At 32.5% G+C, this 24,823-nt stretch overlaps 2 protein-coding genes across 2 annotated transcripts in view; both read right to left on the bottom strand.

Moving 5' to 3' along the window:
- The window catches only part of LOC109601283 (myelin transcription factor 1), a 272,891-nt gene that overhangs the window by 114,285 nt on the left and 133,783 nt on the right, over positions 1–24,823 (bottom strand). Inside the window, exon 3 of the mRNA XM_049968128.1 lies at positions 10,588–10,657. Within this exon, the coding sequence (XP_049824085.1) occupies positions 10,588–10,657 (70 nt within the window). The remainder of the gene's footprint in view (positions 1–10,587; positions 10,658–24,823) is intronic.
- LOC126265723 (chaoptin-like) lies at positions 4,126–5,399 on the bottom strand. The gene has a single exon (XM_049968129.1). It carries the CDS (start codon positions 5,363–5,365, stop codon positions 4,139–4,141), a length of 1,227 nt encoding a protein of 408 aa, XP_049824086.1. The 5' UTR covers positions 5,366–5,399; the 3' UTR covers positions 4,126–4,138.

Genomic DNA, 24,823 nt, shown 5'->3' on the forward strand with positions numbered 1-24,823 from the left:
TATTAGAATTGTTGATAATTATGTGATTCTGACGATCAACTGTCTAACAACCCTGTAACCTTCAAAGTAACTAAATTTTGTTTTTATTCAAACTCTGAATATAATTATGTTTTTTTTTTTTTGATAAAAAAGTATTTTCAAAAGATTTAATACAATTGAGAGCTTTTAACATTAAAAATTTTGTTTTACGAATGCAATTTTAATTATTTCATAGTCTTATAAAATTTGTTTTCCAATTTTTTAATTATAAAATATTTTATCAGAAGTAATAATAGAGGGAACAATTTTGTGTATTTTGTTGCTTCTCCCTTGAGAAAATTGAATTAAAAATAAAAATGTTACTTAGATATTTCCATCATAAATGGATCATCGTTTATGTTCACTGAGCACATTGTAGTAATAAGTTTAAGTTAAATTAATGCACGTACATATGTATTAATTATGTACAATGATTGATGCATTCGGCGACTATTCACAGAGAAATTAGTATCCGATTATTAACAAAAGTTAGTCGGTTACCCCTAACGATAAGCATTCAGTCGGACCCCGTCTGGAAATCTGGTCGCACGTAAAAGCTAAGAGGTGCGCTACTGCAGATGTGATTTCAATTAAATGCAGATTATGTGTGTGTGTGTGGGGTGGGTGGCGGTTCATACGCCACTGACCGTTGGGATGCAAGCGGAGGAATCAGGGTAGGAGTCGGCGGGCAACATGCTGAACGAGTCGGCGAGTCGGCGAGTCGGCGGCATGGGCATCGTTGAGGGGGCACAAGAAGTGTATATAGTACGGGAGTATAAGCTTGGCAGTGTTCAATATAATAGCGGGAGATTCCTCGGCGACCACAACCCGCGTGCGCTGGCTGCTTCTCTCCTAGGCCAGCGTCTCGAAACCACAGCACATTTCAGGTCCCCTCCGTTCCGTTCCCGCGACCCCCGCCTCCACCACCTCCTTTAACCCCATCCCACCCCCTCACTACTACACTCTTAACTGCGACGGGGGAGCGTTTTACTGTTTTATTGATTAATTGAGTTCAGCCGAAATTCTCTCGCTTTCGGATTTCGGTTTTATTACGTTTTATAGTTATCTTTATGGTGGATTTTTTTGCGGGCGGGTGAGTTTCATGGTTTTACGGCCCGGCTCCCGTCAGGGCTACACTATTGTAATTGTGATGCCGCAGTTATGGCTAACTAATTTCGTCGTTAGAGCAATTAATTTTTATTGTAGTGGCTCATCTTTTCGTCATGTCGACACTTTAATTCGATGGGTTTTACGCGACGATAACACTAAATCTTAACGACGATAATTCGCCATTACACTACTATAAAGGAACACTTCTTATGGATCGGACTTTTACAATTACGTCCCGTTAATTGTTCAAAGTGATTAGTTTTATTGTTATCGTTCTATTTTGTATACATAAAAAAGATGTTTTTCACGCTCTCTTCGAAACAACCAATAAGAATTGGAGCCTAGGGAAAAACTGAAATAAAAGTTATATCCTTCAATCGAACCAATAACACTTTTACAAAAAACTAAAAGTATAAACTATTTTTATCTAAGCTCTAATGGAAGTTATTATTTCACCTATATAAAAAATACATAAAGTTAAAAAAAAAACTTTCATAAAACCTCTGAAATTAATTTTAAGTATAATATATGATTAAATAATTTTTTAAAGAAATTATTATGGGAAGAAAATAGTCCAAAAAAGTAATATATTTTTGTAAAATTTACATAACAATAAATAAATTATAATGTTTAGAGGCAATTTTTTAATAAAATTTATTTTATAAAATAAATTTTATTGTCATTATTTCATCTGTACAAAAATACTTAATTATAAAATATTCAAAATTAATTAATTAAATTATTAAGATATTTAAAATTAAAAGTACGATATATTATACTTTATAAAAATTAAATATTAGTGATTTTTTAAGAAATAGAAATTATTTCGTCTATACTAATTAAATTCTTGGGCAATATTTAAAGGTCATTTTAACTAAAATATATTGTATTTTGTGAAATTAATAATGTTCAATTTTTTTTAATATTTTAAGGCAATTTTAAATAAAATATATTTTATAAAATTTAATATTATTGATCTCTTATGAAATTCTAATGAAAAGTATTATTTCACTTGAATAAAAATTACTTAAATGCTTATAAAACTTGCAAAATTAATTAACTGATTAATTTGCTATTTAATATATTTAAAGCCAATTTTAAATATGATATATTTTGCAATATTTAAGTAAAAAATTTGTTCTTTTCTTAAATGTTTAAGGCAATTTTAATTTAATGATATTGATCTCTTAAGAAATGCAAGAGTTTCTTAAAATGCTTATAAAATGTTCAAAATTATTTAATTAATTAAATTTTTAAGATTTTTAAAGGTTATGTTAAATAAAATGTATTTTGTAATATTTAAATAATAAATTTATTCTTTTTTTAATATTTAAGGCAATTTTAAATAAAATGTATAATATTTAAATAATATTGATTTTTTTTCAATTTCAATGGTTATTATTTTACTATAAAAAATACTTCTAAACCGTCCAAAATTAATTAAAATATTTTTTAAGATATTTAAATTTTAATAACGTTCAATTTTTTTAAATGTTTAAAGACAATTTTAAATAAAATATATTTAAATAAATAATATTAGTGGTCTTTTACGAAATTCTAATGCATACTACTTCATCTGTATAAAAAATAGTGTTGTTTATAAAATCAAAATAAATTAATTATATTCTTAAGTTAAGGTAATTTTAAAAATATATATATTTAATAGTGATTTAAGATTTTAAATAAAATATATTTTATAAAATTTAAATTATAATAATATTCAATATTTTAAAATATTTAAAAGCAATTAAATAAGAATTATTATTTTACCTGTACAAATAATATTTAAAATACAAAAAATAATTGATTGAATTTCTTAGATATTTAAAGGTAAATTTAAATAAGATATATTTTGTAAAATTTCAATAATAGATTTGTTATTTTTTTAGAACGTTCAACGTTTATAATATTTAAATACTGATTTTTACGAATCTGTAATGAAGGTTATTTTTCATCAATACAAAAATAATTATAAATTTCAAAATTACTTAAATAAATTAATATATTTAAAAACATTTTTAAATAGGATAAATTTTTAAAAAATTTAAATAATAACGATAATAATTCTTTTAAATGTTTAAACGAAATTTAATGTATGTTAAAAATTTTAAATAATAGTGATAATAATAATTTAATTTTAAAAATTTGGCAATTATCAATTAATGTTATTATAAAATATATTAATAATCATTAAAGAATTAAAAAAAAAAAATAAAAACTTGTTTATATCGAGAAATTCACAAATATATTAACGAATTGTTTACATATGCAGATAAAACAAAAACAATTTTTTATCAAGGTCAATAAATAAAATAGTACATTGACTTTAAAAACTTATGTTAATTTGACTGATGCATTTACCGAGAGCAAATTTATTCGGTCAAGCCGAAATTAACATTAATAAATGTAGAAACAGTTTGAAACAATCAATGAATAATTGCGCGTAATAATTCATTATTCCGGGGCTTTGAAATTAATTAGGATAATTTAATGTACACGTGTCCGGGTCCATTATATCCTTGTCGTCTTGTAAATCTCAATAAGGCCCTTAAGTTCGACACGGACCGGAGAAAGCCGTTGGTCTGCCGAAACCGTGAAATATCTCACGCATAAATTAAGGAAAGTTTCGGCAAGAAATTACCGTGTGCCTGTGGGCCACATTAATACACTCATTACCGCGAAACGCGTCCCGGGAATTCGACGGGCGTTATCCCGCAAACCGAAATGACAGATTCCCTGCACCTGATTACCGAAAGATTTGATTGATTGTGTATGGGTGGAATTGGCTCAATTTGTGTGTGAGGCACCCCGAATTATCCGTGCAGCACTGTTTAATAGTTTAATGCCCCGGTAATCCTGTATTGGATTATTTATGCATGTTCCGGATACAACCCCTTTGATTTCGTTGTCTTTAACCATTTTTACTAAATTGGAAAACTATTAAATACTACTTACCTTTAAACTGACAGTTTGGAACGGCTAAATTAATACAAACAGTTAGGAAAGACTTTTATTTACATCCTGATTTTCCATAACAACTTTTGGTTCTGTTAATGTTAGAGTACCACTCAAATCTGTACACGTCGTTTGAAAAGACCACAGCCTTTCTAATAGGGTACCAACAATAATTTGATTTGCACATTCCCTTACCACAATCATTGTTTTGCACACATTTAACATTAAATTCATCGTACTTCTTCTCCAACAATTCTTTAAAATGTTTGTCGTCTTGAAAGTTGTCACCCACACTAACGCACTTTTTCCAAGATTCATAACAAATCGGTATGTTTGAAAATATAGTAGAAACATCCATAGGTGATTGATATTTTGATGAGTAACGTTTGGTTTGCAGCAAATTTTCTGGAGAAGTATTTTCAATCAATTTCTTATGAAGCTTCAATTCGACGTCTTTCAAGCACGAGCACATCCACTGATTCGGATGAAGACTGATGTGTCCAATGTGCATCTTTTTGAGCTGGTCAATTTCCAAATGTCTTAGGAAATTGAAAGAAATACAGAGTCTGTCGATGTTATTGACACGATTGAACGTTGCTGGGCTCAAAGTTTTCAATTTATTGAAAGACAAATCGAAATCTATCAACTTAACTGGTTTGTTAAAGATGTCGGCTGAAACGTAACTAATTTCGTTGAAGCTGAAGTCCAAGTGCTCCAAATCAGGGAAGTTATAAAACGATCCTCTGTCCAGACGTGTAATTTTGTTGTGGTGCACATTTAACACCCTTATAGGACTGGACCTGCCTGTGGTAAACCAGGTGGGTTTAAAACTCTCCAGTAAATTTTTGTCCAAATAAACTTCTTCCAAGTTATCCAAGCCTCCAAATGCTTCGTCTTCGATGCTTTTAATTTTATTGGCTGACAAATAGATGTAGTAAATTGGAAGGTCGTTGAACACACCATAAGAGATATCTTCGAGTTGATTTCCTCCTAGCCACAACCGTTTCAATTTCGGTATATTTGAAAAGGTGCCCGGTTCAATTTCTTCCAAATCCCCAGGGGTACCAATGACATCCACTAATTTCGTTAATCCAGCAAGACTGGATTGCTCCAAAAACTTCTTGTTCGAAGGTATCACATAATGTTTCTGGTTTGAAACAATGCGTTGGCAATTTTTAACCGTGTATCCCTTAACTTGGCACTCGTGGAGTTCAAACCCCCGATATTTAGCAGCACAAAGAACAATAAATGCAGTGAGCAGCACTAAAGTAAGACTGTTCATTGTGGAACCTGTTTATAAACTGAACGGCCGTAGGTCGACGACAAGGCCAACGTCTAGATATCATACTGGTCTTCTCGATAATAATTCTCAACATTTTGTTGTTTGACATAATAATGTGCTAAAATAATCGAGTCGTAGCTGCCTTTGATATGTCTATTAAAAAGTTTAATGACGAAACAACGAGAAAGGCAAACAAAGTCAAAAAAATGATAAATTACCGTGTCATCAAGTCACACAACACCTCGACAAAGTGAGTGGAGTTCCCCCTAAATAAATATTTAAAGATTTTAAAACCGACAATTAAAAGTTAATGCAATTAAACCGACACACAACGAAATTATCCCCGTTTACTCTTTATTTAACTTCATATTATTCTTTCGGCGGTTTACCTAACCTTTCCACCTCTTAATTGTGCGTTGTGAATGCAAAATGTGCGTGTGAAAACGCAGTGAAATTTTCAACACCACTCACTGAATGTGAAGTAGCTCGAAGGGGTGGGCCGCTGAAAAGAAGCTCCTGAAAAATCCTATCTATGCCGTGCCACCTGTGGCTGTGCAAAAGGGCGGCTCAACACCGCCAATTCCATAGAATATTCAATGCCGCAGCGAGTGTGTGTGGGTAAATGCGAGTGTGTCGGGGAACTAAAGCGGAATCATTTGTAAAAATGCCTGTCAGCCCGAAACGAGCCTTTGTCGACCGGCGGAGAAATTCCGGCCGTATTTCTTTATTTCGTGTCCATCAATTTGCCCGCTAACCGACCGAACGTGCGCCCCCGCCGTGTTTTTATTAATTAAATTGTATTAACATCGGTTCTGAATATTTTATTCTTTGCGTTTTTATCGGGGCCCCCTTTTTCGTTATGAATAAAACCGACTGTAATTCTTAATTGTACACACGTATTTAATTAAAAACGACGTCCTTCACACAAAAGCACAACGATCACGTGTCCGCTGATGGAATTAAAACTTTTCAATTTAATTTCATGAATTTGTTTTGATAAAAATAACAATCTGGAACATGTGACTGACGAAAACGTGTCTTTGGGCAAATATAAAAATATTAATCCTGGTGGAATTATAAGACATTACTTTAATTAAAGACAAAAAACGTGATTGTGCATTAACAGCCCCCTACAGTTCATTATCTGCGAACTATTCATCTATCACACCGGACGTCCGTGTGGAAGAGGCTACAAGTTACTTAAGAAAAATTGGCTAAATCACGTGTATCATCCGGCTCCGTCCGGAACTGACCCGATACGCTCCCCATTTTGTCGGCCGCGATAAAAGACCGTTCGACCCCCCGAAAGCTCGGGGTGTCGGTAAAAAGCGAACGGAGCTAACAGCTTTAACACACTTCCGAGCCAGACCACCTTCCCGAATAATCTTTATCGGCTTTAACGTTTCTCAGGAACGGATTTATCTGACAACGTGATAGATGACTCGCAGAAAACTGAATTATATGACGATTTGATAGTTTTATTAACAAGTGTTGTAAAAAAAGAAATCGTTTAACCGGGTAATAAATGCGGGGGCCAAGGAGCCACATAAATCCCGGGACGACAGCAAAATGAAAAGCAAATACCTTCCTTTAATAAAACACACAGCGAGGCGGCGAGGCTGCACCACGCAAAATTATAATTTTATTAGTATTCTGGTTGCAGTGTAGAAAATCTCATATATTTGCAGTAGAAATTATATAAAGTAATTTTAGTTTAATTTATGACGGGGTTTTGAGCCGCCACACATCGCAATATGCCGGCGTGATTTAGATAGAAAACGCGACTTTCGGTGCTATTTATATCATCATCTGCCTTGTAGATATGAATAAATACATAGAGAACAGCTATGCGCTACAGGCGCTATGAGGGGTTGCTGAGATGAGGCCAACTCACTTCGTCTTTGCCTCTGCCTCAAGTTAAATCCGACCCCCGGGCCTCGCCACCCCCACCGACCGCCACATTAGACCTCTTGTTTTATGTTTTATAGCCGGTAAGACAGTTTGAATTGTCTTCGTCTTCTTATTTATTGCTCCGCTTTGTTTTGTCGACGTTTTTCGCAGAGGCCGTTTTAAAATCCCACCCACCACTAGCGGGTGTTAATTGAATTTCCATCGATAAGGGCGGTATTTTCGCATGCATCTGACCCAGATAAGGAAGTAGAATGGAAGACGTATAAATAGGAAGGGCGAAACATCAGTAGTCGAAAAGCCTCAGGATGTTAATTAGGCTAATTGTGCAATTATACCTGATGAATTATGAGGCGGATCCCGAGGCCGCAGAGCGTTCACAAATGAAATTAACTTTGACAGTCACACCTGTCGTTTTCTGAACAATTTGACATGTAGCGGGTTTCCCTTTGACGACGCCGCCGCCACCGAGATTGTGTGTACCGTTGCGGCGGCATCCTTCCCATCAATCGCTTCCAACGTTTTATAAGGTCTACCGCCACGCAAACCCGAATTTTAACAATTGTATTTATTTATTTTGGAGAACAATTGATTTTCGTGCATTTTTGTGAAATAATCAAGACAATACTGCATGAAAAATTGTTAGAATTTGAAAATAATATGTTAAAAATAAAGTTCATATATCAATTTCCTCTTTAAAAGAAAACATCAAATTTGTTGATACAAATAATTTAAATATTTTTGATTTTTTTACTTCAGGGAAATGAACAGACTTTGTATCATGTTTCTTATTTTTATGAACTATACAGCCAAAAACAATTAAAATCTTCTTAGAAATTTGGAGGTAATATGTTAATGATGAAGTTCATATATCAATTTCCTCTTTAAAAGAAAACATCAAATTTATTGATACAATTAATTAAAATATTCCTGATTTTTTTACTTTAAGGACATGAACTAATTTTGTATAGTGTTTCTTATTTTTATGAACTATGCAGACCAAAAACAAACTGTTCTTAGAAATTTGAAGGTAATATGATAATGATAAACTTCATATATCAATTTCGTCTTTAAAACAAAACATGAAATTTGTTGATACAATTAATTAAAATATTTTTGATTTTCTTACTTCAGAAAAATGAACTAACTTTGTACCTTGTTTCTTATTTTTATAAACTATGCAGACCAAAAACAAATAAACTGTTCTTAGAAATTTGAAGGTAATATGATAATGATGAAATTCATATATCAACTTCCTCTTTAAAAGAAAATATCAAATTTGTTAATACAATTAATTAAAATATTTTTGATTTTTTACTTCAGGAAAATGAACTAACTTCGTATCATGTTTCTTATCTTTATGAACTATACATACCAAAAACAATTAAACTGTTCTTAGAAATTTGGATGTAATATGATAATGATGAAGTTCATATATCAATTTCCTCTTTAAAAGAAAACATCAAATTTGTTAATACAATTAATTAAAATATTTTTGATTTTTTTATTTCAGGAAAATGAACTAACTTCGTATCATGTTTCTCATTTTTATGAACTATGCAGACAAAAAACAAATAAACTGTTCTTAGAAATTTGAAAGTAATATGATAATGATGAAATTCATAATCAATTTCCTCTTTAAAAGAAAACATCAAATTTGTTAATACAATTAATTAAAATATTTTTGATTTTTTTACTTCAGGAAAATGAACTAACTTCGTATCATGTTTCTTATTTTTATGAACTATGCAGACCAAAAACAAATAAACTGTTCTTAGAAATTTGAAAGTAATATGATAATGATGAAGTTCATATATCAATTTCCTCTTTAAAAGAAAACATCAAATTTGTTAATACAATTAATTAAAATATTTTTGATTTTTTTACTTCAGGGAAATGAACTAACTTCGTATCATGTTTCTTATCTTATGAACTATACATAGTAGAAACAATTGAACTATTCTTAGAAATTTGGAGGTAATATGATAATGATGAAGTTCATATATCAATTTTCTCTTTAAAAGAAAACATCAAATTTGTTGATACAATTAATTAAAATATTTTTGATTTTTTTACTTCAGGAAAATGAACTAACTTCGTATCATGTTTCTTATTTTTATGAACTATGCAGACCAAAAACAAATAAACTGTTCTCAGAAATTTGAAGGTAATATGATAATAATGAAGTTGATATATCAATTTCCTCTTTAAAAGAAAACATCAAATTTGTTGGTACAATTAATTAAAATATTTTTGATTTTTTTACTTCAGGGACATGAACTAATTTTGTATAATGTTTCTTATTTTTATGAACTATGCAGACCAAAAACAAATAAACTGTTCTTAAAAATTTGATGATAATGATGAAGTTCATATATGAATTTCCTCTTTAAAAGAAAGCATCAAATATGTTGATACAAATAATTATAATATTTTTCATTTTCTTACTTCAGGGAAATGAATTTTGTACTATGTTTAACATTTTTATGAACTATGTGGGCTAAAAGCAAATGAATTATTCTTAGAAATTTAAAGTTAATGATAATTATGAAGTTCTTATAACAATTTTCTTTTTAAAAGAATACATTATATTTGACGTCACAAATAACTATAATATTTTTCATTTTCTTACTTCAGGGGAATGAATTAACTTTGTACTATGATTGAGAATTTTATGAACTATGTGAACCAAAAACAAATGAACCGTTTTTAGAAATTTGAAGATAATATGATAATATTGAAGTTCTATTATCAATATAAGAAAGCATCAAATTTGTGGATGCAGATGTTTATAGCATTTTTGATTTTATTTTTCAGTGAACCGAACTAACTTTGTACTGTGTCTGGCATTTTGGTGAACTATGCGCACACAAAAAAAGAATTAACCGTCGTCGGAAGTTTGCGCTTTGAAAGCCGAAGATAATATGATAATGATGAAATTCTTACGCAAGTTGGCGTTTTTAAAAGAGAAAAAACACATCAAATGGGCACGGAAAAAGCGCCCTGAAACAATGAAGGACCGGTTACACTTCTCATCAGACCCGGCTTTTAAAATAAGGACTCGCATTCCTCGTATTAAGATTGTTTTCGGAAACTTTAAAAGTTCACAGATGAAATTTCTACGGCGAAAGATACATTCTTTCCGATTCTCCATAATTCGCAGGGCAAGTGAGTCGGAACGAGCAGTATGAAAATACGGAAATGAAATAAGAGTATAATGGCATTACCTTGAGGAACGTTGGGAATTTCTGGGGACGGGGACGGGCGGGTTGTAATAACCTTATTGAAAAGATTTAAAAACTTTTAATGTTTACCTTGGATTCGAGTAGCAGGTGGAGGCTCGGGCGGAGGCTCCTCGAAATGGGCCTTTGTTCGACAGTACGCCTGAAACAAACTCGACAAAATTAGTTTTCGACACACCACCATATTAAAAAAAAAGAACTTCAAAAAAATATTATTTAATTCACCCGCACTAGGATATTACCGCTACATAATTCTTGATTTATCGGCGCGAGGAGTCGACTTCTCCCCCTGTTTCCCGTTCGCGTTCAGAACTACCCCCATATACGTACGCAAGATAGATTCTTTCAATCGTGAAGTTATGAGTGTTTATAATTTCCAGTTAGCGAATTATCAAATAGTAGATAACTGCACCATTTACGCTCAACTTATGACAAGGTAAAATATTGCCCAAAAGGGTTATCTTGGGAATTACATTAAGAACGGTATTTTGCCGGAATCGTATAATCGGGGGTGGTTACGACGCAGACATGCAATTGTAATTTAATCAATATACTCACTGACGAATTATTAGAAATAACTAAAATACTGCAGATCAATTTCTTACTGTCTTAATACAGTACTGATAAATTTAATTAATGCAGTAAAATAAAAAATAATAATATTACACATTTAAATAATTATATTTACCCGAAATCTTTGAACCCTTTTAGATTAGTCCCTTATAAATCCCCCCTCAAAATGAATTTTTCACGTACAATCAAAGAGTTTAATAATCCGGCGACACGTTTTAAAGTGAAATCATCATCGCAGCTGTGAATTAACGAACGAAATATCAATTATCAAATATCCAAGTTGAGCCGAAAGGGGTTGGATAACGGGCTTATGGGAAAACGCACAGCCTGAGTGACTTACGTCCGGGAAACAGAAGGGAAAACGGGGACGTGCAATCGGACCCTTTCCGTGTCCCGGATGATGCACCTTCTTTCCTTCCTTTGGATTCTCCCACTTAAAATAAAAGCAAAAACTATGTCGCATTATGTCTTTTGTGCCGAACATTGTAAGACGATTAAACGCGGATCGGCCATTGAGCGGGAACTCCAGCTGTTTCCGGCAACATCAATTAAACCAAATTTTCGAATCGATTAATATTATTTTTTTAAAATGTTTAGAAAAGGATTGAGATTTGAATAAACCGTGTTCGGTCGTCGTCGAAACGAACAGTCCTGAACTGGCTCACCCCCAATGCGATTCTATCGTGATCAGGTAGTAACTGAATCGGGCAACGTGCGTGGAAATTGTGAGCGTGAGCACGTATACACGTTTCAGATCACGCACAAAAAGTCACTAAGAACAATAAGAGTCACCTTTGAGTTTTCACTTTGACCCCACAAGAATATCTCGACGGGATCGAATCAGTCGGTCCCCGTTTCGGAGGGGGTCGTTATTGCATTTGTACCACTCGACCATTTTTCCTGAGTAATTGGAAATGGGCAGAGATATTATTTTTTATTGGCGTCGGGATTTCCGGTCATTATTATATTAATGGAACGTTTTCAACCTGCATTCTTGAGTTCGGTGATACAGGAGTATTATTTATTTATTAATAACTAGAAATGTTTTGTTTTGTGTTGTTACTCTAGTATAAAAATTAAAAATTTGAGGACTTAATCAAGTTAAAAATTTATGTCAATAATAATACACCACTACCACCACAAAATACTTGTTCTAAAATACTTTAAAACTCAAAATTCCGAAATTCTTGATAAAATTTATGTTCCGGCTAACCACTAAAATGGTTGGACCGATTTTGACGGGACTGATAACGAGTAACTTAGTTCTTTTAATAAAATCATTATGTCTTTTAGTTATTTCTTACGTTTTTAGTAATATTTTGGGAATCCAGGAAGAATTAGAATTATTTATTTTTTAATGATTTTTCAGAAAATTAGTATTAGTAAATAAATAAAAATCCATAAAGTTATAAAATAAAATTATGTAATCAGTATGAATTTAATCATATGGATTTTATTCGTATGGAAAATGTTCATATGGATTTTGATCGTTATGGAAAATGATCGTATGGAAAATGATCATTATGGAAAATGATCATATGAATTTTGATCGTTATGGAAAATGATCGCATGGATTTTGATCGTATGGAAAATGATCGCATGAATTTTGATCGTATGGAAAATGATCATATGGATTTTGATCATTATGGAAAATGATCATTATGGAAAATGATCGTATGGAAAATGATCGTATGGAAAATGATCATTATGGAAAATGATCATTATGGAAAATGATCGTATGGAAAATGATCATATGGATTTTGATCGTTATGGAAAATGGTCGTATGGATTTTGATTGTATGGAAAATGATCATATGGATTTTGATCGTTATGGAAAATGATCGTATGGATTTTGATCGTATGGAAAATGATCGTGTGGATTTTAATCATATGGAAAATGATCGTATATATATAAATATATTGTTCTAATAAGAATGGAAAAATAAATTTCGGGAAATACTTCTATAAAAGGTCATTCTAAGTTGGCCAAATAAAGTTTAACTTTCAAGTCAATATATACATATGTCAATAATATATTTTTTATTTGAATAAAAAATACTCATATCAGTTCTAGAAATCAGTCATAAATCAATTCTAAAAAAGGTACTATTAATATCTTAAATCAGAAACGTCAAATCAAGTTCAATTTTAAAACAATTTTATGTTGTTGTCACACACTAATATATTAGAATTGAAAAACAAATATCTGGAAATAATTTGAAATCAAAAATGACAAAATTGAGTTTAAGTTTAAAGTATTTTTTATTTCGTTAATATGTTTAATTATTGAAACTCATGTTAGTTCTAGAAATCAGTTAAAAATCGGTTCCAGAAATATTTAGGAATTAATAAGTTATTAATATTTGAAGAGTTGAAGTTAATTTCATGCCAATAATAAAAAAAATAACTTATGTCATATACCTATTCATCAACATTCTAAAATAGCCAAAATAAATTTAAGTTTCAAGATAAATGTATATATATAGTTAATAATATATTTTTTATTTGAATGAAAAAACTCGTATCAGTTCTGCAAATCAGTAAGAATTCAGTTCTAGAAATACTTCGAAAAATGAAAAGTTCATTAAAATTTTTATTGTAAAATGACAAATTCGAGTTAAACTTTGAAATAATTTTATATTAATACCACACTATTTTATTGGAATGGAAAACCAAATTATATCAATTCTAGAAATACTTGAAATCATCATATTATATTTTATCTAGTTAATATTATATTTATTTAAGGTATAGTTTATAATATTATTTGATAATAATAACCCATCAGTTATATTAGAATGGAAAAACAACAGATTTCTGGAAATACTTTAAAATTCTAAACTTCTTTTTCAACATTTATTACCATATTTTAAAATGACAAAATCGATTTTAAATTTAAAGTAATTTATCATATCAGTTCTAGAAATCAGTCGAAACTTAGATACAGAAATTATTCGGAACTGAAAAGAATTTAAAAAATGTCAGTTTTAGAAATATTAATTAAGTTAAAATTTAAAATAATAATTATTATTTTATTTATTTATTATTTGAAATGAAAAAGGAAAGTATCAGTTCAAGAAATATTTAGTAATTGAAACTCCAAATTTTGGTCATACTTTTTTCTATCCCCAGTGGAAAACGTTAATAGACAGACGCATTAGTTCCGGGGTTTAAATGAACGCTGATCCCGCGGCATTTTTGGAAAACGACGGTTCGAACGCCCGCCCCGAGGCCACCGCGGGCGAGTGGCGTTGCCGCCGCGACGCCGGCGTCGCCTTTCGTGGGGCCGCGACTCCGACGTTCCCAGTTCTCCGGTCTCGTAACGCCCGAAGAGACGATAAGATAAGGTACCGCTGGGTTATGGGATGGCACTTTAATTACACTAATGGGAGAACCAAATGTTAATTACAATTCAAAGTCGAAAAGAGAGGAGAGCGAGAGCCGGATCGCAATTTATAGACACCGGATTTCGAGGAGGGAAGATTGCCGCAGATGCGGCCGTCGATATTATTAATGGAAGGTGGCGAGGCGATGCTGGGCTAAGCCTGAATGGATGCCGGGCTCGGATTAGGCGACAATTAAAAACCGGGGGCTGTGCTGATATTCCATCCCACAGCGCAACCTAACTAAGTCACAAAATTTAATTCTTATATATATATTTTTCTTTTCAAAATCAAAGATCATCCTTCACAGTTTTAATATTATTGGGACTTTCCAGGAGACGTAACGTTGAGTGTAAATGTGATCAATCCACACCTAGTAACTGCAATAAGTATATGCCAATTAGAGAATTCGTAAACTGGGGCACAAATGATGAATATAACTTCGGCGGATCCGGTGTTAATCTCGATTTGAAGGCTGGCTCCGACGAGATTTATTTGGCGGACGCCCAGTGACTGGAGGAGGGCACGAAGGCAGTGCGGCCGTAGATCTTCCTAGTTACCGGCCATTATGATTTAACACGGACAGCCAACATGTGTCTGCGAATTTGGGTGTCAGGTTGAGTTAGTATCGGCATATCTCTCGCGCCCAGCTACATTATTTTGCGTCCGACTCCACGAAAAGCTCTTTAATCTCGCCGGCTTAAGTAGCTGAGGATTACTTCATCAAAGTTATGACGGGGGTAGGGCGGGGGTGTATGGAAGGTTGGTCCGACCCCCCACCCAACGACGTATACGTTCGCTTTTACTTCGATATTGGACGGACCCTATTTAGGAAATTGGTCTGGCAATTAGCCGGACGGAGATTTGCTCTTGTCCGTGCGGTCGTCTAATATCAAAATAATGGTACTACTACGGCAGGTTTACTGTTGCTCGGAATGCCGGATTTGATGGGTTGTTGCGGAGTTGCATGTATCAATTTACTTCCATTAGTCGACTAGACCGAACGCCGGGATTTTACACAATCATCTTAATATTCAAGACAAACGTTGTCGGGCTGTTTCAATTTCTGTCTGCGGGTCTAATGACGCTCTCGTCTATTTTTTCATCCGACTTACATTTGAAAAATTAAATTTGCGAGATGACAGACGACGCCGGCTCTAAAACAGTGAAAACGTGGGCCTTGAATATCAAGCAGGGGTGGGCGGAGGAGACGGAGGAGAGGAGACGGTGTAATGGGACGTACGGTGGACGGAATGGACAATGGAGGACCGGCTAGCGAGGGCCGAGAGCCTATATCTTGTTTGTCAGGAAAACTTTTGGCAGTTTGACGCCGACATGTTTTCGTGTTTTTCTGCTTGTTTGTTCCGATGAATTGTGGAAATTGAAAAATGCACACATGAGACCTACGGAATATTTAACAGGCACAAGGTCCCTAAATCTCATTTCGTTTCATTGTATTTTATGGTTGCTGCTCCTAAATTACATATAAAAACGATTATTTAGAAGATAATGCCCGATTGTCCGTTTTAGATTTATTATAAAGACATTAGATAAATCCACGTCGATTTTTACTTATAAAACGTTGTCGGAAACGTAGCTAAAACAGTAAGCCCGCATAATACAGACGGCATTTATTCCGAAATTTGTGTGTACATCATTCTAACAGCATCTAATCCTTTGTACACCGCGGGCCTGAAACAGGATACGGAACCCGTGTAGTAACATTGTAAAGCCCGAGTATGAGGGGTCTAAGAAGCTCCATCAAAAACAAATTAATTACACGACGGTTAAAACCTTGTCGAAATCGAATTGTCTTGTCGACCTACCCGTACCAGTGGGTGATTTGTTGTTCGCCGGAAAGGATGAGCGCAAATAAATTATGGCGTACTTGCATAATTGAAGTTTTCTTGCGCCAATTAATTACGTTGAATTTTGCGTCCGTGTCCGTCCGGCGAACTTAAATTACTTGACTGTGCAGTTTTAAACTTATTTCGTTCGCCTTTTGTTGGCTGCAATGGTCGAAACCCAACAGGACCCATTGTCCTGGAACGTGGAGCGGGAACGGACCAGGATATATGGCCTAGGGACACCGGCCGTATTTTCCCCGAATAAGTCCTACAAATAACCAGGCTTTATGTACAATCGATACTCCCAGTCACCACCATCGACTATTATTAAAAATTGCAGCCATCCCTGGGACAATACGATCTTTTACTCTTTTTTTTTACGAAACATTTTTTTTTTCGGTCGGACAACACAGGACTGGTCGCATTGTGACGCTGGGCTTTAGCTCGGCTATTGTGGGTTTTGTGGTTTTAATTGTGCTCGGCAAATATTTGCTTAATCTCAGTTAAAACGCGTTTCTAAATATTTTGAATGACCGACTCGTTCACTTCACTTAAAACGTGGAACGAATTTATTATATTATTTAATGGCAATAGAATATACTGAAAATGGGAAAACTACATGTTCCAACAGGTTCTTTTTGTTCATTTATCTTTTACTCGATTTTAATCAATAATTTAAAAGATTATTTGATGTTTTTCCATGAAGAGATAATTTAAAAAAATGGATAGACGGAAAAAACTCATTAGAAATTTGTTATATTTTTTCATGAAAAATACTCAATTAAATTTTTCTCACTTTTTGACACTAAAAAATATCCTAATTTAAATTTAAAATTTTTATGGCGTTTAGGGGATTCTTTCTGGCTAGTTGAGTTAATATTTAAAGATATTGAAGAATTCACTTTTTAAAAATTACATATCGGAATCAGAGACAACATTATTGACCTGATACCGGACTAGATCCTGAGCCAATATAAAATATAAAAATATGCACCTATACAACCTTATTTTTCCCTCATTCCTTCCCAATAGTCAATTTATTTATTATTTACACCTGTGTGGTTGATAAGTGATTCCTGTTTATTATATTTTTATCGATGGACAGCTTGTCATACTTTGGTAATATTTCTGAAGAACATATCTGACAACATTATAAAAAATGTGTGACACTAATAATAATTATAACAATTCTAATAAAGTATCACGATTTTAGTACCAAAAGCAAGAATGTGAATTCATATGGTCCATATATTGATCTTAGTTCAGCCTTTACATTCAACCAACGTATCAAAACCAGTCCATGAAACTTTTAATAAAGAAGTGGAATTACATATCAAACAAGATTTCCTGAAAGGTTTTTTGAATAGCTGTCTATACTTGACTATAAATATTAATGATTTACATATTATTTATTCTATTATTTGATTTAAAGTTGGTTTATTTTTAATTTTACCCTCATTGACTTTAGTATTCTTGTGTATTAATGACATAAATATATTAAATCAAGTCAACTTTATTTTGTGAATTAATGACACTTCATTGTTAAATATAGATCCAGATGATATAAGTAATTTTACATATACAATATACAAAAATAGGTATCTATTATGATTCTATTTTTTTTAATAAGTGTACCATAGAAATTTTAGAAAATGGGTTAAATCTTCTTAAATTTTTAGAGAGTAAGAAGTAATAATATAATATACTGATTTTAACTGATAAAGATGATATTTAATAATTTGTAATATTTTGTTTCGGGCCATATTATATAATGATCTCTCTCTCTCCCTCTGTCTTTTTGGTATCCACTCACACACTCATAATCATAAATTTAAGAAAGAAAGTTCTATATTAAGAAAAGAGTTTAAAACTTAGGCAATTAGAACCTATGAAATTAAAAAAGAAAATCTGAGAAAGATAACCTTCTAAATGATTAAATTAATTTGAATTTGTAACAAATCAAGTTATGCAACGTCAATCAATTATTCTTTGTCAGTTAGATAAAATATATTAAATGTTAAATAAGCATTTTGATTTTGTTAATTTATTTCATAAGCCGTGATAATCCAACATTTTATACCAGTAGACCTCATATTCCACCTGATGATGGCCCTTAAAGACTGAAGCTAGCCGAAACAGAGATAATTACGAAACAAGGATGTATTTTAAACTTGATGGGACTCAATATATGGTTCATCGAAGTGCCCATTACGTTGGAAAATTATGCCGTCATCGACTATTTATAATTTGCGATGTGACGTCGCGATCGTAGACGTTAATGTAACGCCACTCTAAACAACCAATAAAGCGGCTTCCGGGGCTTACGCAGTGTTAAAATGCAGTAAAAACCTGAGCCCTGGGCGTTTAGACGCGCACTTTATGTATCTTGCCGCTTTATCTTGCCTCCTTAAACCCCTGCCACGGGAGTTTTTCTAAGTAGGTTCGCCGTGTGGGCACACTATCTTTATTATTTTATGATTATAATGCACTCAAATAATTTACTCGAGAACGGCGGCATCCGAATTTTTAACGTCTTTAACAAGGGAAAAAGTGCCCGGGAGGTACTCGTTTATGGTGTCCATTAACGCGGGATTATGGCGTACTTTTGTAATTTTTGAATGCATATCTTCTATGTAAGATGATAATTTTATGTGCCTCTTGTCCTTTTTGACTGGATGTTTGCATTAAATTAAGTGTTTGAGTTGGCTCTATTAAAGGATGGTCTGTTAAGAGTTAAGAGATTAGTGTCCCTTTGACCCATGCATTTCCATCATCGGTCCTCCATTATTCAAGTTGTCACCGGGTGACATGATGACCGATATTCCCCTGTACCTAAACAGTGATCAGTCTATGTATGTGATAATAACGTGGAAGCGTAATTACGATCCTCTTTTACCATTCCAATTATTCATTAACGAGTTTCAGTTAAATTGATCTTCGCAAACACACGCATGATAAATCTGAACTAAATTGGACTCCATCGACAAATTAAATTTTCCATTCAAAAATCTCCTTTATCACGACGATAACAATAGAAAAGTTGATCTCGCATTGATATAAAACAGGGCGGGCGTCAAATTAGTTGAAATTATAATAATCCGACGTCACGGTGTTCGTGAAAAGTAGTTTTATCAGAAAATTACGTGGCACGGCAATAATTTATTCCCCGGTTGGAAAAAGTTGTCGCCATTATTGACTAACGTTTTAATAAAACAAATCTGTGGAACAAACAGGTTCCCGTTAATTATCGTAATTGAGTGACGATTGAAAATGCGAACGGGAAATTTAAGTCCGAGTAACCGTCTCGCCTGAATCAGACCTCTTTCAGTTTTAAATGTGATTGCATCTAAAAGTTTTCGGGAGTTGTAATAAGGATTTGCTCCATTTTGAATAACACATTAAATTAAATCTCCTCCGCTCTCCATCCATTCGGCTTCATTGTCCCGAAAGCGGCACCTGTCCAATGAAAGTAAAACAAAAGAGAAAAAACAGTCAATAAAATAAAAGTACATAAAAGTGAGGATTTGATGAGGAGACAGTGCGTGGATTTGTAGACTATTACCGAACGAATTTTACACCTATTTAACTCCAAACGGTGCCAAGCTAAGCGCCGGAATTGATTCAGTTACATACAAAAACGAAAAAAAGGACCTAAGGACAATGCCTGATATAGCGTGTCTCTCCTGATCATGTTCCGAGAATTATTTCGGATCCATTTAACATGGCGTCTCTCTCGCAGTCACGAAAAAACTTTTACCAACTCAAATAATCGGAGAGACTTTTTTCGGCAATCGATTCCCGTTGCTTGAGCTACAATCGGTTCGTTCCAATTTCTTTCTGGAACTTTTTTACGCCGAGGTACATTCAATATTTTATTTATTTCGATCCCCTCCCCCCGCTCACTGTGTTTATCAACGACTCCTCAATAAAACCTAATGAACCAAAAACGTCTGACGACGTTTTTGTTTTCCACGAAGATGGACGCGCGACAAAACACCATCATTAATATCCAAACGAATAGTGTGCATCGGAGGTGGGATTAACGGGATACACTTCGTAATTTATGTCGAACCCACGAAACTGCTTAAAGTTGGATCCGGCATTTAAGAACACGGACAATGTTTACCGCAAGACGTGCACATATTAATGAACTAATTTAGTTATATGACAGGATAAATGCGAGAAGATCCACCGCAGTTGATCCTTTTGTTCCCGGACAACATCCCAGAGGGCCATCGGTCTAAAACGATGGTGATTACTTATTCATATTCACGACATCGATATGTGGTGTGGGAGAATTTCAATTTTATTAATGCAAGTTTTTAATTTTTTAACAATCAATGTTTTTATTTTAATTATGAGGTTTGTTAGCCTAAGTCTGTCAATTGAAAATTTAATTTTTGATTTAGACACTTCTTTGTCATACTATCAAAAAGGGTTTTACTCCTCATTGTTAAGTGCAGTGAAGTAAAGGAAACTCAAAAATTCATTTTTAGGTGAGTCTTTTAAAAATTAATATATCCAAATCCAAATTTCCAAAAAAAAAATTATACGTATTTATCGAAAAAGGAAGTTTATAAAAATATTTCTTCTCTATCTTCTGAAACATTTTTCAATAATTTCTAAAAAATAACTTTTATGTTTTCAGTAAAATATAAAAAAAATTGTAGAATTCTGAAATTAAAATTTTTCAAGTTGATGTTTAATAATATTTCTTGAAAAAGTGATTTTTTGAAAAAAATTCAAATATTTTTCAAAAATGACTAAAGATCACTGATTTATTAATTATATTAAAAATACTTTTATCATTTTTTTGTTTTTCACCTGAAAATTTGTTTTTTAACAATATTGATATTTTTCAGGATAATTAAATTAAAAGCATTAATTTGTTGATAATATTCACAGTAATGAAGGAAAAATTTTGACTGGTTTGATATAAAAAGTGTCAATTTTCTGTTTTCCTCTGTAAATCGATTTTTAGAAAAAAATTGTCTATATTTTATCTATTTTTCAAAAAAATATAATAAAATTACTTTACTTTTTAAGGAAAATATTAAAAATAATTTCAAAAATCTTTCATCTTTTTCCTTCTCAGGAAAAGATCTAAAAAAATCCCTTGTCATAAAAAATGATTTTTTAGAAAGTTTGGTCCCATAAAATGTTTTTTATAAATGTCTAAATAATAATTTTTCTTTTTTATATCATAATATTGAAAATACTTTTATCAATTTTTTTTTACTCTGAAAAGCTATTTTTTGAAAAATAAAATATCTTGCTAGATGTATTTTTAAACTTTCTAAAAAAGTCACTTAGTAGAATTCTAGAATTGGAATTTTTTAATTTTTATTGGGTTGACTAAAGAGTTTTAAAACTACAAAAATTTTTTTTTTACCTTTAAAAAGTGATTATTTTCAAAAAAATTATCTTACTCGACGTTTTTAGAAAATTTCCAAAAAATATTATATATAAATATACACTTTTTTTTACTGTGAAAAGCTATTTTTTGTAAAATAAAATATCTTGCTAGATTTATATCTAAAAAAGTCACTTAATAGAATTCTAGAATTGAAATTTTTTAATTTTTATTGGGTTGACTGAAGAGTTTTTGCCCTGAAAAGTGATTTTTAGAAAAATTTAGTTTCTAAAATGTTTTTCAAAATTGTCTAAATTAGTTTACTGTTTTTAGGAAATAATTGAAAATACAAAATTTTGTTTTCTTTGTCTCTGAAAAGTGATTATTTTAAAAAATTATCTTGCCAGACGTTTTTAGAAAATTTCCAAAAAAGTCACTTAGTAGAATTCTAAAATTGGAATTTCTTAACTTGTCATTGGGTTCACTAGAGAAGTTTTAATACGTCGGAGATATTGACGGTAAAAGGAAGGATGAATCAAACTAAAATGATAGAAATACATACCTTTCAGACATTTTTAGTTTTTTTTTCTGAAAAAGTATAATTTTCAAGAAATTGAACTGAAAAAAGTTTATTAAAAAAATATAAAAATCATGTTACTTTTTTTAAAAAAATATTAAAAATGCGTTTAATAATTTCTTTGAGATAAATAGTTTTACATTTAAGATATTCGAGGCGTTCATACATTAGAAAACAGAACCAGAAATATTTCACCTGATAGTCATTTTAGTATAATATCTGTCTGCGTCATTGATAAAAGTTTCGTCCCAGTTAAGTAAGAACATATCCGGAACTATTTTATTTATCAGAAAACGGAGGCAAACACACACATTCAAGTCATTCAAAGTGGACATGGCTCGGACAGTGGACGTCGTGGTCCATTTAAAAAGTGATATACAGAACAACTTACGGGGGTCACATGGAAGACAGTCCCGGACGTCCCACGTCAAATAGGTAGACGTTCCCGGTCTCCAGAGGACACGGACCGCACGACGCTGCCAACATCCCCCGGGCGGCAGGTTCTCAACACAACAGTTCGGGCGGCGCCTTGGGGCGGCCGAAGGCCAATATTTGTGCCTCAAAGTCAATTAACTATGTCATTCATCCGATACGGAGACACGTTTTCGGCGCTGGGAATTCGTGTGCTAGACGAAAGACTAATGTCTGGTGAACACATGGATTATTTATTTATCTCGTAGTGTGTTCTATGATTGGCGGATGCGCCGGTTCGAGTTTTGTTCGGCTGATGCCGGATTTTATGTATCTAATTTAATCTGATCCGAGAAGTTGGGCCAATAAATAGACGTGTGTATCAACAGTATCCGGCGAGAGAAAAACACGCCCATAAAAACCGAGTAATAAAATAAAAAGAAAGTACCCGTATAAGTTCCCCTACGGAGATAAATCTCCTTAAACATAACAATCACAGGTAATAATGTCGTAAAACAGTCCGGATTCCATTTAGTGGCACTCTCGTCTCGTTTGACATCACATCCCACTAAATAAAGAAGACGGGCAAAGGAGGCGGAGGATAAAACGGACAGACTAAACCGAATTTATTTCGGTGCGGAGCCGAGAGCCGACAAAATGGTGATGGGCCGGTGACTTGTGAAGCACTTGGTCCCATTACAATGCCATAAATCTAAACGGGACCGACCGTGCTAAGGGCGAGAATGTCTCCATCAGGAGAGACCGGCCTGCGACACGGTTCCTGCATGTTCGCAACATGTTATACCCCGGGACACGAGACAAATTAGTATTCGGGTTTCGCCCCCCGGAAAAAAAAACAACGCCGCTCACGCAACTGCTGTTGGCGGTGAACGGGTTTCTGTCACCGTAATGAATATATATGTATTAATGCAAGACAATAATTTATGTTTAAATTTTTTTACACTGGATAAATTTCATCTAATTATTAATGGTTTAATTGAACTTAAACTGGGAAAGCAATTAACAAAACATTAATCACTTAATGATGAAATAATAGCCGGTCCAGACCCACATTTTTCGTAACAAAGAAACGGCCACCATAAATCCGATGCTAATGTATTAGGAGAGAACTTGGGGGGTGGGCGAGAGGACGGACGTGACATGATGAGAACGTAGGGTACCTGAGGCGTCCCAAGAGTGACCAACACGTCCGGTCACTGCGCCGTCTCTCCACGCTAACGAGCTGCCTTTGTACTTTCTAATGGCGATTTGAGAACCCTTACAACCAAGGAACTGGCCGTCCAAAGTCGGGAGGGTTTCTGCATATGTTTACATGATGAATTTTGTATCGCAGCGCTTGGAGGAAAGGTCTTGATTATGACCAAGAAGTTTGCTCACCAAATAGTTTACATCACTTTAATGCCACTGAAAGAAATTCGTTGAAAAGCAAATCTATTTTCAAATATTCTAAAATTCTTGAATGAAATAAGAAGGAACAAAATCAAACTCTCGACTATAATAGTTTTAATTTAATTTTAATATTTTTTGAATAAACATAATAATGATTTCTAGAGTTTATAAATTATAAAAGTTAAAAGCAGAGTAAAATATTCGGCCTATAGATTTTTTTTTGTATCTAAATAAATTTTTGAAACCTAAAATAAAAAATAAATGCAAGGAATAGAATAAATATTTATACAAATATAAAATCCAAGATTTTTATTTAACAAATCTACAAAATATAATTAAAAGTTACAAAATCAACCATATCTATAAAATTAATATATTATATATCTATAAAATCTACCAAATGATTATTATAAAATTTTTTAAATTATTATAGTAATAGATAAAAATTATAAAAATTGTTCTATTTAATCTGTAAAATTTATTAAATAAAATTTAAAATATCTAGAAAACTTATAAACAATATATAACCTCAACAACATAATAAAATTTCTAATACAAATTTAAACCGAAAATAAAAAATAAGTGTTGATAATAAAATAATTTTATATATAATTATATAATTTATTTATTAAATTTAAAAAGCACAAGTCATTAATAAATCATCATAATCATAAATAATTAATATTTACATAAAAATAATTTAATACTCTACAAAATAAATATATAATAAAAATGTAATTGTAATAAAATTTAT

The sequence above is a fragment of the Aethina tumida genome, chromosome 5 (genome assembly GCF_024364675.1).
Source record: "Aethina tumida isolate Nest 87 chromosome 5, icAetTumi1.1, whole genome shotgun sequence".
Lineage (NCBI taxonomy): Eukaryota > Metazoa > Arthropoda > Insecta > Coleoptera > Nitidulidae > Aethina > Aethina tumida.

Bases quoted from the DNA above. Each gene is read 5' to 3' on its own strand.
- LOC126265723 (XM_049968129.1), bottom strand. From the start codon at position 5,365: ATGAACAGTCTTACTTTAGTGCTGCTCACTGCATTTATTGTTCTTTGT.